The 13728-nt window shown below is 39.7% G+C and overlaps 2 protein-coding genes across 3 annotated transcripts in view; one reads left to right on the top strand and one right to left on the bottom strand.

The window, feature by feature from the left end:
- The first annotated feature begins 5824 nt into the window (after window positions 1-5824).
- On the top strand, window positions 5825-9115 carry csf3a (colony stimulating factor 3 (granulocyte) a). 2 transcript variants are annotated; one of them, XM_044014256.1, is made up of 4 exons: window positions 5825-6316; window positions 7290-7401; window positions 7501-7635; window positions 8047-9115. In XM_044014256.1, the coding sequence occupies exons 1-4, from the start codon at window positions 6162-6164 to the stop codon at window positions 8233-8235; spliced, it is 591 nt and encodes a 196-aa protein (XP_043870191.1). In that variant the 5' UTR covers window positions 5825-6161; the 3' UTR covers window positions 8236-9115. The 2 variants fall into 2 exon arrangements, with proteins under 2 accessions (XP_043870191.1, XP_043870192.1); XM_044014257.1 differs by having other exon boundaries at window positions 5827-6317; window positions 7294-7401.
- Window positions 9116-9543: 428 nt separating this feature from the next.
- med24 (mediator complex subunit 24) overlaps window positions 9544-13728 on the bottom strand; it is an 11719-nt gene continuing 7534 nt past the window's right edge. Inside the window, exons 20-26 of the mRNA XM_044014254.1 lie at window positions 13167-13431; window positions 12161-12342; window positions 11979-12072; window positions 11763-11862; window positions 10865-10945; window positions 10489-10637; window positions 9544-9925 (exon numbers count right to left, since the gene is read on the bottom strand). Of these exons, the coding sequence (XP_043870189.1) occupies window positions 9809-9925; window positions 10489-10637; window positions 10865-10945; window positions 11763-11862; window positions 11979-12072; window positions 12161-12342; window positions 13167-13431 (988 nt within the window). The 3' untranslated portion in view covers window positions 9544-9808. The remainder of the gene's footprint in view (window positions 9926-10488; window positions 10638-10864; window positions 10946-11762; window positions 11863-11978; window positions 12073-12160; window positions 12343-13166; window positions 13432-13728) is intronic.

Genomic DNA, 13728 nt, shown 5'->3' with positions numbered 1-13728 from the left:
GGATGATTTAAGATACATACTTAAGATGATACTTTCATATTTAAATGCCACAAATCAGGGTATTCGAGTCATTCAGTTATATGGAAATGTATCGTGACACGTGTGTTGATGCATTTGTTGTTTTACTGACCCATAAAGGCAACACAAGGTCTCACATTCAAGGTTTGAACTGACAAACTTTCACCTATAGAGGAAAATAAAGGAAGCAAACCCTCATGCCATTGTGAATATTTGCAGCATTCGCCATGAATCATCCCCTGAGTCCTCAATTCCTTTCATCCACGTTCCAAAAAGATCACATTGGATCAGGCCCCAGTGCACCTCTGTGGTTTGGATTCATCACTTCCAGACAGGCGGAGAAAGAAAACTGACGACCGAAAACAGACGCGACCCGGACTTCCCTAGGAGTGAGTCGTATCATCCTCTTTTGTCAACATCCTCTGAATCAACGCCACAAAAGTGCTTTGTCAGGGAACGTGTGGTGTTTCAGAGGGCAGATGTTTCTCTCATTTCCTGATCCATGTCACCATTTAGACGCAAAAGCTTGTTTGGTTCAAGATTATTTGACCAATATAAAAGATTTCAAGACTCAAACATACGGCCCACGGGCCAGAACCGGCCTGCCATAGGGTCCAATCCGGCCCACAGGATGAATCACATCACACAATCTAATCGTGAATCCAGATACCTACACGCATGTGTAAATAGTAAACTTAGGCATAATATTGATGACATTGCACTTTGCAGAAATTTCAGATTGTTCATAATGTTTTTTTTTTTTAAAAGATACTTCATTAAATGAATTTGAACTCCTCTTTGTCTATTATTTTGATTTTAAAGCCTTAATTTGGGTCATGTTTAATGTTTAATGACTTCCTCCAGGATAATCCAACATTAGAAAAAAGAAGCAACTTTATGTCTAGAGCACATTTAAAAACCACCAAGGTTGTGCTTTACAGCGTGAAAGGCACAGCGACATGACATAAAACCAATAAAAACATAAAAGTCAAACAGTAAAATGGAGATAGAAAGTGGGAGAATAAAGAAGTAATCTCATATTTGTTTTCAGTGCATCTCACATGGACAACTCCTTATATGGACGTATTGGTGGTGTGTGTTTATAGTTCACATATTCCGACTTTAAAAGAAATGTGAGTTGTTCTTTGTCTTCTTCAGTGTTTTTGACACAAAGTCATGATTTATTCTACGTCGCATTTTTAGTAGTGATATAAAGTGGCGATAATTGTGCAAATTAGAGCGTTTTTCTTTTATTTGTATCCATAAAAACTTTGCACTGTGACGTATTTCCAAATTTCACTAATTTAATCCCAGTTTGAAACATTTTGAGTACTTTTTGCTCAGGTGTGTGCAAAAAGAAATTCATCAGATTGTCTATTGTGCTGGGAAAAAAAGGATATAAGACGCGCCACCAGTGCTGTAGCATGTAAGAAAGCAGTCGAAATGGTCCGTGTTCTAAGGCTTTCACGGACCACAGATACACCACACTAAATCCAACAGTATCCTTTCCACGCGGTGCATTGTTTGTAAGCGGACACAAAAGGTGACACCCCGTGTTACACTCGGCGTCAAATAAAAGCCCGCGCGTTTGTCTCAGCAGTGAATAATGGCGTCCTTTCATGTGCAGGATTGACTGGAGATCAGACCAGTGTGGATTTCAGGGATCAGATTTGACAGCTTCACTTCGCAGTCTATCGAGCATGGCCAGATGTAACGTAGCTACAGACGCCGAGCAAGGGGCCTCGTGTCAGCGCGCGAGGCAAACTGATCTCCTACAATGGAGGAACACGAGTGACCTTTAAGGTGATTACACAACCCGGGGTAACAGTTTGGGGACTTTTTGAGATGAGGGTTTAACGGATAATTGGAGGAGGTAACATGATAGGTGGAGTGAATGTGTGGGAAAAAAAAGCTTTTTTTCTCACCTTCTTGCCAACTTCCTGATAAGAGAATAAGGAACCGGGAGGTTTAAAATGAATGAAGAAAATCCACAGAATTTCACTTTCACAGTTGAGTGATAGATGTAGTTTTGGAGTTTAGCAATTGCAGTTAGTCAGTTTAGTAATCACATATTACGCTTTTTAAACAATCACAGTGTAGGTGTTGTACCAAAAATGATATGATAAATGATAAATTCATTTAAAACACGCTGCTTTTCGCCGGTCGGACACAGGTGTTTGGAAGGGGGAGGGGCTTTAAAGTTTTAAAGGTTCAATCCACCCAGTCCATGACTGCAAGCACCCGACGACGTTGGCACCAAGAAGCAGGCAAGAACAACATTTTACCCCAGATTTTTCTACTTTTACTATATTTCTATTTATCCCGCCTGCCATTTTACCTTTACACCGCGACCCATCTTCAGTTGGCAGAGTAATTAATGACAGGAAGGGGATAATATTTTATATTATTAATTAATAATTCATTTTTTAAAAATATTGGTTTTTGCTCTGACTTGAATATCACAAATAAGGAACGGAGTGTGTTCCTTATCTGTTTTATGCAGAAGACGTTTTTTGTTGTTCCTCCGATGAGGAGCTTTATGCAGCTGTACCATAAATGTGAAACTAGAACCATCATCATCATCATCCTGACACCGGTTAAATGAACTTGATTAACCCAAAGTGCACTCAAAACAACACCGAGTTCAACACTGAGCACAAACCAAAGCTTTTCAAACAAGAAATCTATAGAAGTCACTCACTCAAGAGAGTGCAACACTTTTGCCAAGGCCGCTTGGTTATATATTGTAACTTCATGAAAGAAAGAAGTAAAGTTAAGCCTCTTTATTGTCATTATACAAAACTTCAAGGTCAGACGGAGGCTTGATCACAGCCAGTCTTATATAAAGTACCTTAAACACAAGTATCTTACCAGAAAATGGTAGAAGTTGAAGTACTATTACTATTACTAGTCTGAAAGTATATGACATTTACTGTACTTCAGTATCAAGAGTTTATTTTCTGATATAAAATGTACTAAAATGATGAGGTGCAATGGGTGAATGGCAAAACTATGATGCAAAGCAGCTCATCAAGACTACAAAAGCTCTCTATAAATACAGACCATAATACCAAGTCTTCTTCTTCTGATTTGATTTGGTAGTAACGAGGGAACAAAGCGTAGCAAAGGTAGACTTTGGCAGGGAGTGATGAGGAACAGGTGAATTTAAGGTCCCTGAGTGAGAGAGAAAGTGAAAGCACCCGTGACCTTTGACCCATTCTGACCGACACATTATGTGTTTACATATTTTGTCGGCACGTTTAACTTGTAAATGTTTGCTTTTTAATTAAGAACAATTCACGTGGGATTTGTGTGTCTCTGCCTTATTGAACCGCAACCTTGTTAAAAACTTTTACTCACTTTTAACTCACATTACTAACATTTTAAACAAGCTACTTTTTTACTTTTGAAATAAAATAGTGGCACTTTTCTTGAGTAGAATACTTCAGTATTTTCTTTCTTTACTTTATTACAGTATGTCGCTCTTTTTTTTTTTTTACTCTCCTTTAACGACTTCATTTTGGCGTTTATATTCTGCCGTGAGTTTTATGTCTGAACTTTGTCTTTTGTCTCCATGAGGAGGTTATTTGTTACCCAGACGTGTACACAAAAACTCCACCAGGTGGCAGCCTTGTTGTCTCCTTTTCTCTCCTCACCGTGTGTCTGTACAGTTACAGTAAGTCCAAACTCACTATTATTCACATGGCCGTGTACTACTCTCAATATGAGAGTTTATATCAATGAGATTTGTATTTATTTTGTGGCTCCAGAAAAGTCCCTTTAACAACAGACCAGAGCAGCTCAAAAGCAGCTGTTTGCACTCACACTTTGTTAAATGTAAAAAAACAAAAAAGCCACCAGCATGACATCACACACACACACACACACACACACACACACACACACACACACACAACAAAACAAATACATTTAAATCACAATCATTTTGATCAGTTTCAATTTCTCCGTGTAACAGAGGAAGTTCATAAATGACTCGGCGATGGTTTTTGTGCAACACGGCGTCAGAGAAACCGAGGACATTGCGTCAACAAAGAAAATAGTAAAGCACGGTAATAAAAGGAATTCCACTTCCCAAAAATGAAACTCATGAATGATGTTACTCTGGAGGTTTTCAGTGAAATTTAGATATATGTACAACTCACGCCTCATTACTTTCTTTCCTTTTTCACTCTTATTCATTTATTTACTTGTTAATTCTTGCATTTGCTGAATTATTATGTTTCACTGCATCTGACTGATGAGTAAAGGATGATTTTGGAATAAAACGTCTGTGGGTGTAGATCAGATCACTCTCTGTCTGATGATAATAATGTACAAAATAAAATTTTATATATATATATATATGTATATATATAAAATTATTTAAAAAGCAAATACAACAATGAAACACACAATTAAAACAAGGTATGCAAATAAAACAGTAAAATACAACACAGGGTGGAAAGGCTATAGAGTCGAGAGGTTAAAACCCCTGTTTTCACTTTAAAATACACTAAACAATGCAAATAAAATACAACACAGGGTGGAATATTAAATGAGCTATAGTTGAATGTAGTAAAAATACAGTTTTTAAGTCTTCTTTTAAAAATATCTAGTGATATTTAAGGGTAGTGTGTTCCAAGGGAGTGTTAGTAACAACGGCCCCTTCATCAAAACAAGCACTTTTACTTTGAAATGGTGCGCAATATCATCCTTGTTGCATTATCAAGATGTAATAACTTGATAAAGCAGCCGTTTACTAAAGAGTTATTATAGATTATGACCCAAGGAAGAAGATATAATTACATTTTGGTGATGAGTTAGGATTAAATACGTTAATAGCTCATTAAAAAATGTGGCAAAGTTGGCTTTTTTCCATGATGTCTTTTTTTTATATAAAGATTTTCAGAAATGTGTTAAAATTATGGAAATGTGACAACATTTAATTATATATACGCTTGTATAGTGTTTTAATCACAATTGTCTGCATGTTATTTTTGATTGAATGTGTTTATTTGTTAGTTAGATTCATTTTATGATTTTATCATCATCATAAACATGTTACTTTTGTTATATATATATATATATATATATATATATATATATATATATATATATATATGTACACATACATATATATACTGTATACAAAACAAGCACTTATACCTAATTTATTAATGGTGTGTAATATAATCCTTGTTGGATTATCAAGATATCATTTTAATTTAATTAATTTAAAGATTAAGATATAATTAAATTTTGGTGACACACACACACAGATTTAGGATTAAACAAATATATATATTAATATAACATTATAATAAATATAATATATAAATAGCTTGTTAAAAATGTGGGAAACTGTATGGCTTTTTGGGTTAAAAATGTGTTCAAATCACGAGAAAGTGACATGTCTGGGTGTGATTCATTCATTCATTCATTCATTCATTCGACTTGTACAAGTTCTCTTAAAAAAACTTAAGTTTACATATAAATGTGTGACTTTCGCAGAAATGCTCCTCATAGTGAGACTCACAAATACTGGGAAATCCCTGTATAGGCGACTATAAGTGGCCTAAAAATCATGACTTGAGGTCATCCACACTTTGAAAGACATTCCTAACAGAGGCATGAACATCCTGATTGGTGAGTAGTGAGGTCATGCTTGTAAAACTCGTTGCTTCCCCGTCTCTGTTGACCATCTTCAGACACAGACCAGATAGAGAAAGACAGCTTGATTTGATCCATAAAAAGCAAACATCTGTGGCTGCTCTCACAGGAATAGTTGGTCAGTACAAGTTTGTCTCTGCTTAAATCTGTCAGATTTGGGGTATTTATAACTTTAACTTGTGGGGTTACTTCTGGTCTCACTGGTTTCACATTGCAGTGACTATTCTGAACTCATGCAGCAGCTTCAGCCTTTAGCCTGAAGGGGATGGAACATGGCCAGTGCTGCTCTGCTCCCACAGGAGCGCAGAGGAGAGAGAGAGCCAGGCTTTTGTTCTCCTCCTCTCCTCTGCTCCCCACACACACACACACACACACACGATCCGTGCTGGGTGTAGAAGGAACGACGTGTTTCTGGTTCTCATGCTCTCCTCACACGCTCTGATTTCCTCGCAGTTGTCGCCATTCCCTGCCTCATGGCCAGCCTGGGCCGCAGCGCGCCACTGCCCACCGAGAGCGGCGCACTTGTTGCGGATCCCGCCTTTCAGGAGGCGGTGGAGCGGAGCCGCAGCCTGACACAGAAGATCCTGCTCGCCATTCCCGACACGCACAGCGCCTGCATCCACACAGAGGTGAGCCGCCGCTGAGTCCGCTTTGATTCCGTAAAACTGCTGCGTAATGAAGGCAAGCGCTTGGGCATGACTGAGCGTGTTATTGGTGCAGAGGCGCTCCAAGACACAAGCGGATTAAGGGGGGGCCCTGGTAGGGTGTGTGTAAGAAAACAACATTTTAACATATTTGAGAAATCTCAAAATAGTGTTGAGCTTAAGTTATTTGGTTTAACTTTGAAATTGAATATTTGCTCATTTAGTGCACATGTGTTCCAAAGTCATTAAGCTGTTTTACTTGTTTAATTCCACCACACTTTTGTGATTTTACTGCCCTTTAATGTAAATGCAATGGTTTGATGGAACCCCCCATATCAAATTCAGTTTAGGCCCCCATAAATGCTTGGGCCAGCCCTGTTTTGGTGTGGAACGTGTCCATTTTATTACTGAATGATGACACAGCAGAAATCACTACATGCTGAATATTAGGGGGTAAATTAAATATAAACTCAGAAGTCCAACCGACGGCACTGATCTGTGATCTATTTACAGGATAAATGTAATTCTTATGCTTCTATGTGGGGCGGAGTGATATTTCCCAACACGTCAGTAGATATTTATTGTGATTATCTTGATTAAAAGTTAAAGTTTTGACAGAAAACGACACGTTTCTTACACATAACATGCCTGATATACCTGTGTTTGCACCACACATCAATAGTTTTAACTTCTATGCTGCTGTGTGTGTTTTATGCCACTTTTTTACCCATTATTTAGAGCATAAGATGCATCACCATACATATAATATAATAATACTGAGCAGGACTGTGGCTATTTCTGCTTATACTCAAGGGAAAAGAGTTTCTTTTTATGAGGGATTTCAGATTTGGCTTTTTTTTTTAAACTAAACCGCCTGCAAGCATTTACAGACTGCATGTTTATCATTGCATGCCAAGTTGCAATCAACCCATGACATCATTGTGTTATCTGTCGCCCGCAGACTCTACAGCTAAACTCCCCCGATAATGCAAAGCTGGAGATCATGGCGGCCAACATTGGCATCCCCGCTGCTCCTGTGCTCAGAGCCCTGTCTGAGAACTTCACTCTGGTAAGCATCGTCCACCCAGAGGAGATGGGGGAATCATTTAAAGAGTTAAAAAAAAAAAAAAAGACCAGTCTCAAATGTGCTTTGACTCTTTTCCTCCAGAGAACCTGTCTGAGAAACATGACTGAGGGTCTGCAGCAGCACCGGGCCTTACTGAGCGCCATCTCTGAGCGGCTGCCAAACAAAATGACCGGGCTCACGTCGGACATCAAGGATCTCTCGATCCAGATCAACAAGGTGACAGAATGCCTCCACATCACTGTTCTCCTTCCGATATTATTAAACCTCATTATCTTCATTAATTCTTGTTACGTGCCCATCAGTGGTCCTGTTAGCGTAACTGTTAGCAAAGATGGCGGACACTGTTTACATTCTGGGAATGAGGTCCCGGTTCCGTCCCCCTACGAGTGGGTCTAAAAAGAGTGGAATTAGTGTTGCAGTTTCAAGCCTCGGACCAAGTGTCACTGGTGGGCACGTAACACAGGAAAGAATGAAGTTATTTCTCGACTCTGGGGAAACGGAGGTTGGGGAGCACAATTTTTCAAAAATACTTCCCCTGTTCTAGTAATACAAAGCTAAATGTAAATTGTTGAAGTATTCCTTTAAGCTTTTTGTTTATATCATGATTGACTTCCTTGCTCCTCGCAGATGCAGAAAATGGTCTACAAAGAGGCCGCGGTGCAGCCCACGCCCACGCCGATGTCACTACAGCTGCAGGGGGAGTATGAGGTTCAGGTGGCAGCTCACCTGATCCTGGTGCAGCTGCAGTCGTTTGGACGGGACATGGACCGCTGTCTGCGGACCATGGACCGCGGCGACGACGACACGGAGAGCTGACCAAGAAGCGTCCTCGCGTGACTGCTTTTTTATTTTTTTACTTTTTCCTCTGAAAATTAACTTATACTGCCATTTTTTTGTTATGGCATTAATTTATTTGTTGCTAGAAAATATTTTATATTTTTTTAAGATCTATCTATTTAAGTATTTATTTGTGTATTTGGATGCTGCAGTAATTTATGAAGGAACCCTTTTCTTAAGTTAAGTGAATGTACTTTGTTTTCGCAATATTCTCACAGTACAAACTATATATATGTATATATGTGTATTTAATGGTCTTCACTTATGATTGCGTTAGCTAATCATACTGTATTTATGCACTGTAATTATGAGAACTGTATGTAAACACTGTGCTAGTGCAATTAAAACGCAGGAGGTTGTGTTTTAGTTTGCCCCGGTTTGCGTAAAATACCTAAAATTATTCAAGTTTGCAAACAGACAAATTCTCCTTCTGTTTTCCACCTTTGTGATCACGTCTTGCAGTAATGTAACACCAGGGATGTGCGATATGATCAGGACAATATCGGCATCAGCCAATGTTGCATTTACATCATCTAATACATCTAATGACCAAAACAGTAGGCCGCACAGGCTGCTGCCTTCATGTCCCGTTCGTTTTAAATGTTTCTTTTTACACGATGAAGAAAACGCATCGTCTACACGTGCTGTGAAATGAGTAGGGCAAAATATACTGGTGACAATTTCAATATCATGCAAGTGTTTGTCCACAAGTGCTTTCATAAGTTTAAAATGTATACATCGATCCCAGATCAAGTGTACGCTTAAAAACTGTGCTTTGTTTTGTGTGACCGAGAGGTTTACCTTTCTGTCAATCGTAACCATTGAGAATAAAGCATTATGAATGTATCAATCAATTCTATACACTGTTGGAATGCATTTTTTTCCTTTCTTTGACTGAGCCTCATTTTGAAATCCATTTCGTTTCCTGTTTTTTCTCGCATGACACATCAGACACATTGACTCATGCAGAATGATTCCGCTTCGTCAAAGAAATTCCAGTGACTTTAAAGCAGGCTGGTGTAGAGAAGTGCAACGAAAAGTGAAATAGACTTTTTCTTTGTGTGTGCGTATCTGTGTGTATCTGTGTGTGCGTGTGTGTGTCATTGTATTTCTGCCAGCCGGTTTCCTTGAGGAAGTCCGTGGATGTTTGATATCAAGTCACATGATATCCTCATGGTCCCTTTTTTTTACTCAGTGTCATGTGGTCGTCTCACTAGTGTGTGACCAATCAACTGACAGAATGTATGATGCAAATGTTGACAAGCAAGAAAAAGAGGATCTTCAGAGTGAATTTTAGTCCAAATTTTATGTACATATTTTTTTCAAGTGTGGAAAACAAGCTAAAAAGACAGCGGTAAAAATGTGTTTATGGAAGTCTTTTTTTTTTTTACAACAAACATTTAAATGGATGATCCTGCCAGGCACAAAACAGTTATTAAAGTATTCACTTGTGTTGCCATCTCTCTGCTGACTCAATCCTGGGCTGAACAATAACAATAATAATAATAATAATATACAGTTTATGTAATACTGACGTTAGATGACGCACTGTTCACAAGGCAGCTATGGCTTTGGCAGCTACTCTCCTCCCCAGCGGCAGTGTCAGGTCAGTGATGGCCAGGACGACTCTGGGTTTGGCCAGAGCGGGCAGCTTCACCAGCTCAGAAACCTGCACATGCGACAACACAGAGAAACAATCGTTTTCAGCTTTTCGTTAGAAACAACAGAAAGAAAAAAGCATTCAAACCCTCAACTTTCCAGTTCATTTTCATTTGTTTGTTTCTTCTACTCAAAAATGATCACATGCTTCCACTGTGCACACACACACACAGTGAAACTGTTTCCTTAAAGCTGCAGTTTTGTAACCATCTGAAACATTTGTTTTCATACAATCTGTCCATCTTACATCACACATCTGTCACACACTTTACAAACGCAATATTATTGCAGATGCCTCCCTCTGCCTCGAAACACAACAAATCATTTCCTATGCGCAGTGCAGGAATGTTGCCGGGCAACAAGAGAAAGAAACACCGTTTTTTTTTTAACAAACGCAGAGGTCTGGTATAGACTAATGTGACAAAAGTTTGAACCTAACCAACATTTGTTCACAAAAGTTACGCTCTACACTCGTTTAAAAGTTACGCACTACACTTTTAAGCAAAAAAATATTAATTCTTTCGTTATCTTCTCCCATTTTGACCCCCCCCACCCTTCCAGCTCATAACTCACCATTGTGAAGGGCATGAACTGAAGGATGTTCCCTCGACTTCCCTGCTCCTGGCACTCGACGCACTCCTCCATAAAACTCTGCACGAACTGGGTGTGAGGTCCAGCCATCTTGGAGCCCAAGATGGAGGAAATGAGGAGGAATAGGTTGGCTGGGAGAGGAGAGGAGAGGAGAGAACAGGTGGTACTTTTTTTAAATGAATTTGGCCAATAAACTTGGCCAAATGGCCAAAAATACAAAACTGAATAAAAGCCAAATGTGTTTATGCAACTGTACTTTCCGTAGGTTAGCTATCTCACTATGATACAGACTTGCTTCCATTTAAATGGGACCCAGACAGAGGTTCAAGACGCAAAGAAAGGTGGACAAACTTCTTACCCAGGACCCGGTTCAGAGGGTCCCTCATGTTGACAGTGTGGAGCTGGGAGGCTGAGAGGGAGCTGCTCATCGATCGGTCGCCTGTGATACAACACGTGACGTGAGAAACACATGACAGTTCTTTTTTGTTTTCTGTGGTGTTTCTAAGGGGGAAGAAAAACCTATACACACACACAACAAAATATCAACAGGGAAGTCACCAGTAACCCGTGTTGTGACAAAAATAAAGACTTTACTGTAGATTGTGAAAGTCTTGTTCACTGTAAACTTACATAATCATGAGCTCATCCTAAAATAACCTCCTGAGAACTTCTTTTTAAAAAGATGCATGTCAGGTTTCTCTTTTTTATTCAAATCAAAACAAAAGCACGCTTTCTCTTCATTTTAATATTAAGTACAGTTTCTAAATGACTGGCATTAACAAAGGAAAAAGGGCAAGTCTGAGCTCACCAGGCAAAATCAGCTGATATATATATATATATATACACACACACACACATTTTTTTTTTTATAGTCACGCAATGTTCAAATCCCCGACACCATCTGCGGTGATTTCTCAGACTAGGTGTGTCAAAGACTGAAACTGAATGATTTTTAATATCTGTGTAAATCCTGACTAATATAAAAACTTTTTATATTAGTCAGGATTTACACGGATAAGAACCTTCAAGTTCAAGTAAGAACCTGCTGAGGGGAGAGAAGAAACAGATACGTGACACTGAGACAAAATTGGGTCAAAGGGCTTCAAGAAAAATGCTTACAAGAAGCAACTTGCCGGTAACAGGATCTCAAGAAAGTTGGGTTTACAACCTTCTGGCATTCGCATAATCCCCGGCTCAGACTAGCACAGGTTTCATAATACAACTGTTTATTAAAAACCTAATATTAATAGACTGACCTGGACTGGAAAGGGCTACAGGCTCATCCTCGTTGGAGCTGAGCAGGCGCATGAGTTTAGATGGTTGAGTGTCATCCAGGGGAAAGAGGCTGTTGTAATCCTGTGGCCCATAATAAATCATTTTAGACATCATGATAAGAAAAACTTGCTTTCTCACGCTGAAAGTAATATTTTAAATAATAAATGACATTGTGAGTTGTTTTTGTTTTTTTTAACCTCAATATCCTCTCGCTGCCTTTTTCGTTGACGAGCTGAGAACTGGCCTTTGTGGTGAGAGGAGTAAGAGCTGAGTGCACACCACACAGACAACCTGAGGAGTCACCAGGACGGTTACGTTAACACTCGACATCAGGGGGAATAAACATAACGGCTCGTCGACGTTCATACACTCCGCTTACTTGGCCAGGGCCTTGCCGGGTGGATCCGCCAGGCTGTGCCAGTGGGCGGCGTCTGTGAGCAGGTTGGGCAGGATGGTCCCCAACAGAGTGAGGGTGATCTGCTGAGTGTCCAGACAGAAGATGCTGTAGAGTAACTCCACCGCACGGTTGGCCCACTCCTGTCGAGTTTCCTTCAGCAGTTCCTGAAATAAAGATGAAGTGCTCCAGTTACACACCTTCATCCATCTGTTGGTCAGACTCGACTTCAGTTTTCATCCTTCCTCCACGACGTCCTGTGAGATTCAACCATGTGATGCAAGCAACACAATATGCTATAATCGATTCATCTGTAGTTTAATTTCACGATTAATCGAGTAGAATCGTTTGGTGCATAAAATGTCAGAAAACATTAAAAAAAATGTTGATCAGTGTTTGTCAAACATGGAAATAAGGTTCTCAAATGTCTCGTTTTTGTCCACAAACCAAAATTATTTATTTGTTATGTGGAGCAAAGAAACGAAGAAAATTGTCACATTTAAGAAGCTGAAACAATCAGAAATCCGGTTTTAATGATGAAAAAAGCTTCAGACGGATGAATCGATTATCAAGATAGTGGGCGATTCATTTAGCAATCGATCAGCTCTACTGCCGAGGGTTGTGAACGACTAATGAATGAGTGAATGAGTGAGTGAGTGAATAAGCCCAAACCCAAAATGACTTCTGTACTGTGTGAACAAGAAAAAAGTCATTCAAGGATCATTGCTTTTTGAAAAACAGGTTATTGCTGCACAGACAAAATTTCATTCTCTGTAAATGGTTGTGGTAAAAGTAGTAGAGCTGAGAATCAGTCAATAAAACAAATAAAATAATAATAAATGAATATATAAAAATGATTTGTCTTACAATAAATAATCTTTTGGTTTGACAGATGTCACTAGACGGCTGTTGTTTTTCTTTATTGTGTTTACCAAATGTTTAATGGAGAAAATGAACATGTTTAGTAGCTGTATCATATTCGTCTTCCTACCTTGACCAAATTGTTAGTGAACCAGAAGACTCCGCCCATGTTGAGGAGAGACTCAAAGAGATGCAGGGCCCGGCTGTCCACCCAGCCTTTGCGCAGCACAGTCTGGAACTGCTTGCTGAGGGCCGTGTGGATGGGCTCTTTGGACGGCAGCAGGTTGCGGTAAGGAATGGGCTCCTGGCCCTCCATTGGCGGCCGCAGAGTTGTGGCCGTTTGCTGGAAGACGTCCGCACACATGTGCTCCATGATGGAACTCATAATGATCACGCTGGGGGGAGAGCATGAGGAGAGGATGTGACTGTTAATACATGCGACAATGACGTGCACTGCCTTGGTCATACTTCACGCGTTCATAAACCTGTTGCTGATGTGGTCTGCGTGCACCCGACACCGGGCATCACCAGATGGCACGGAGCGAGTTACGGTTGGTACGGCAGGTAATCCAGTTAATACGGCAATCGTTTTACCACAAGTGTCAATGGCGTCACTCAAATGAGCCAATCAAATCGATTGTTTCCCTCAGAAAACAGAGCGTTTAAAAGTGAATTAACAGAGCAATAGGTTC

Source organism: Solea senegalensis, linkage group LG18 (genome assembly GCF_019176455.1).
Source record: "Solea senegalensis isolate Sse05_10M linkage group LG18, IFAPA_SoseM_1, whole genome shotgun sequence".
In the NCBI taxonomy this organism is placed as follows: Eukaryota; Metazoa; Chordata; class Actinopteri; order Pleuronectiformes; family Soleidae; genus Solea; species Solea senegalensis.
This window is presented reverse-complemented; position numbering and strand designations above follow the sequence as displayed.

What these genes read in the sequence shown, in the direction of transcription:
- csf3a (XM_044014256.1), top strand. Translation starts at nt 6,162, where the DNA reads ATGGCCAGCCTGGGCCGCAGCGCGCCACTGCCCACCGAGAGCGGCGCA. An exon ending in AGCGCCTGCATCCACACAGA is followed by an intron (nt 6,317 to 7,289) that starts GGTGAGCCGCCG and finishes TATCTGTCGCCC; the next exon opens with GCAGACTCTACAGCTAAACT. An exon ending in TCTCGATCCAGATCAACAAG is followed by an intron (nt 7,636 to 8,046) that starts GTGACAGAATGC and finishes TGCTCCTCGCAG; the next exon opens with ATGCAGAAAATGGTCTACAA.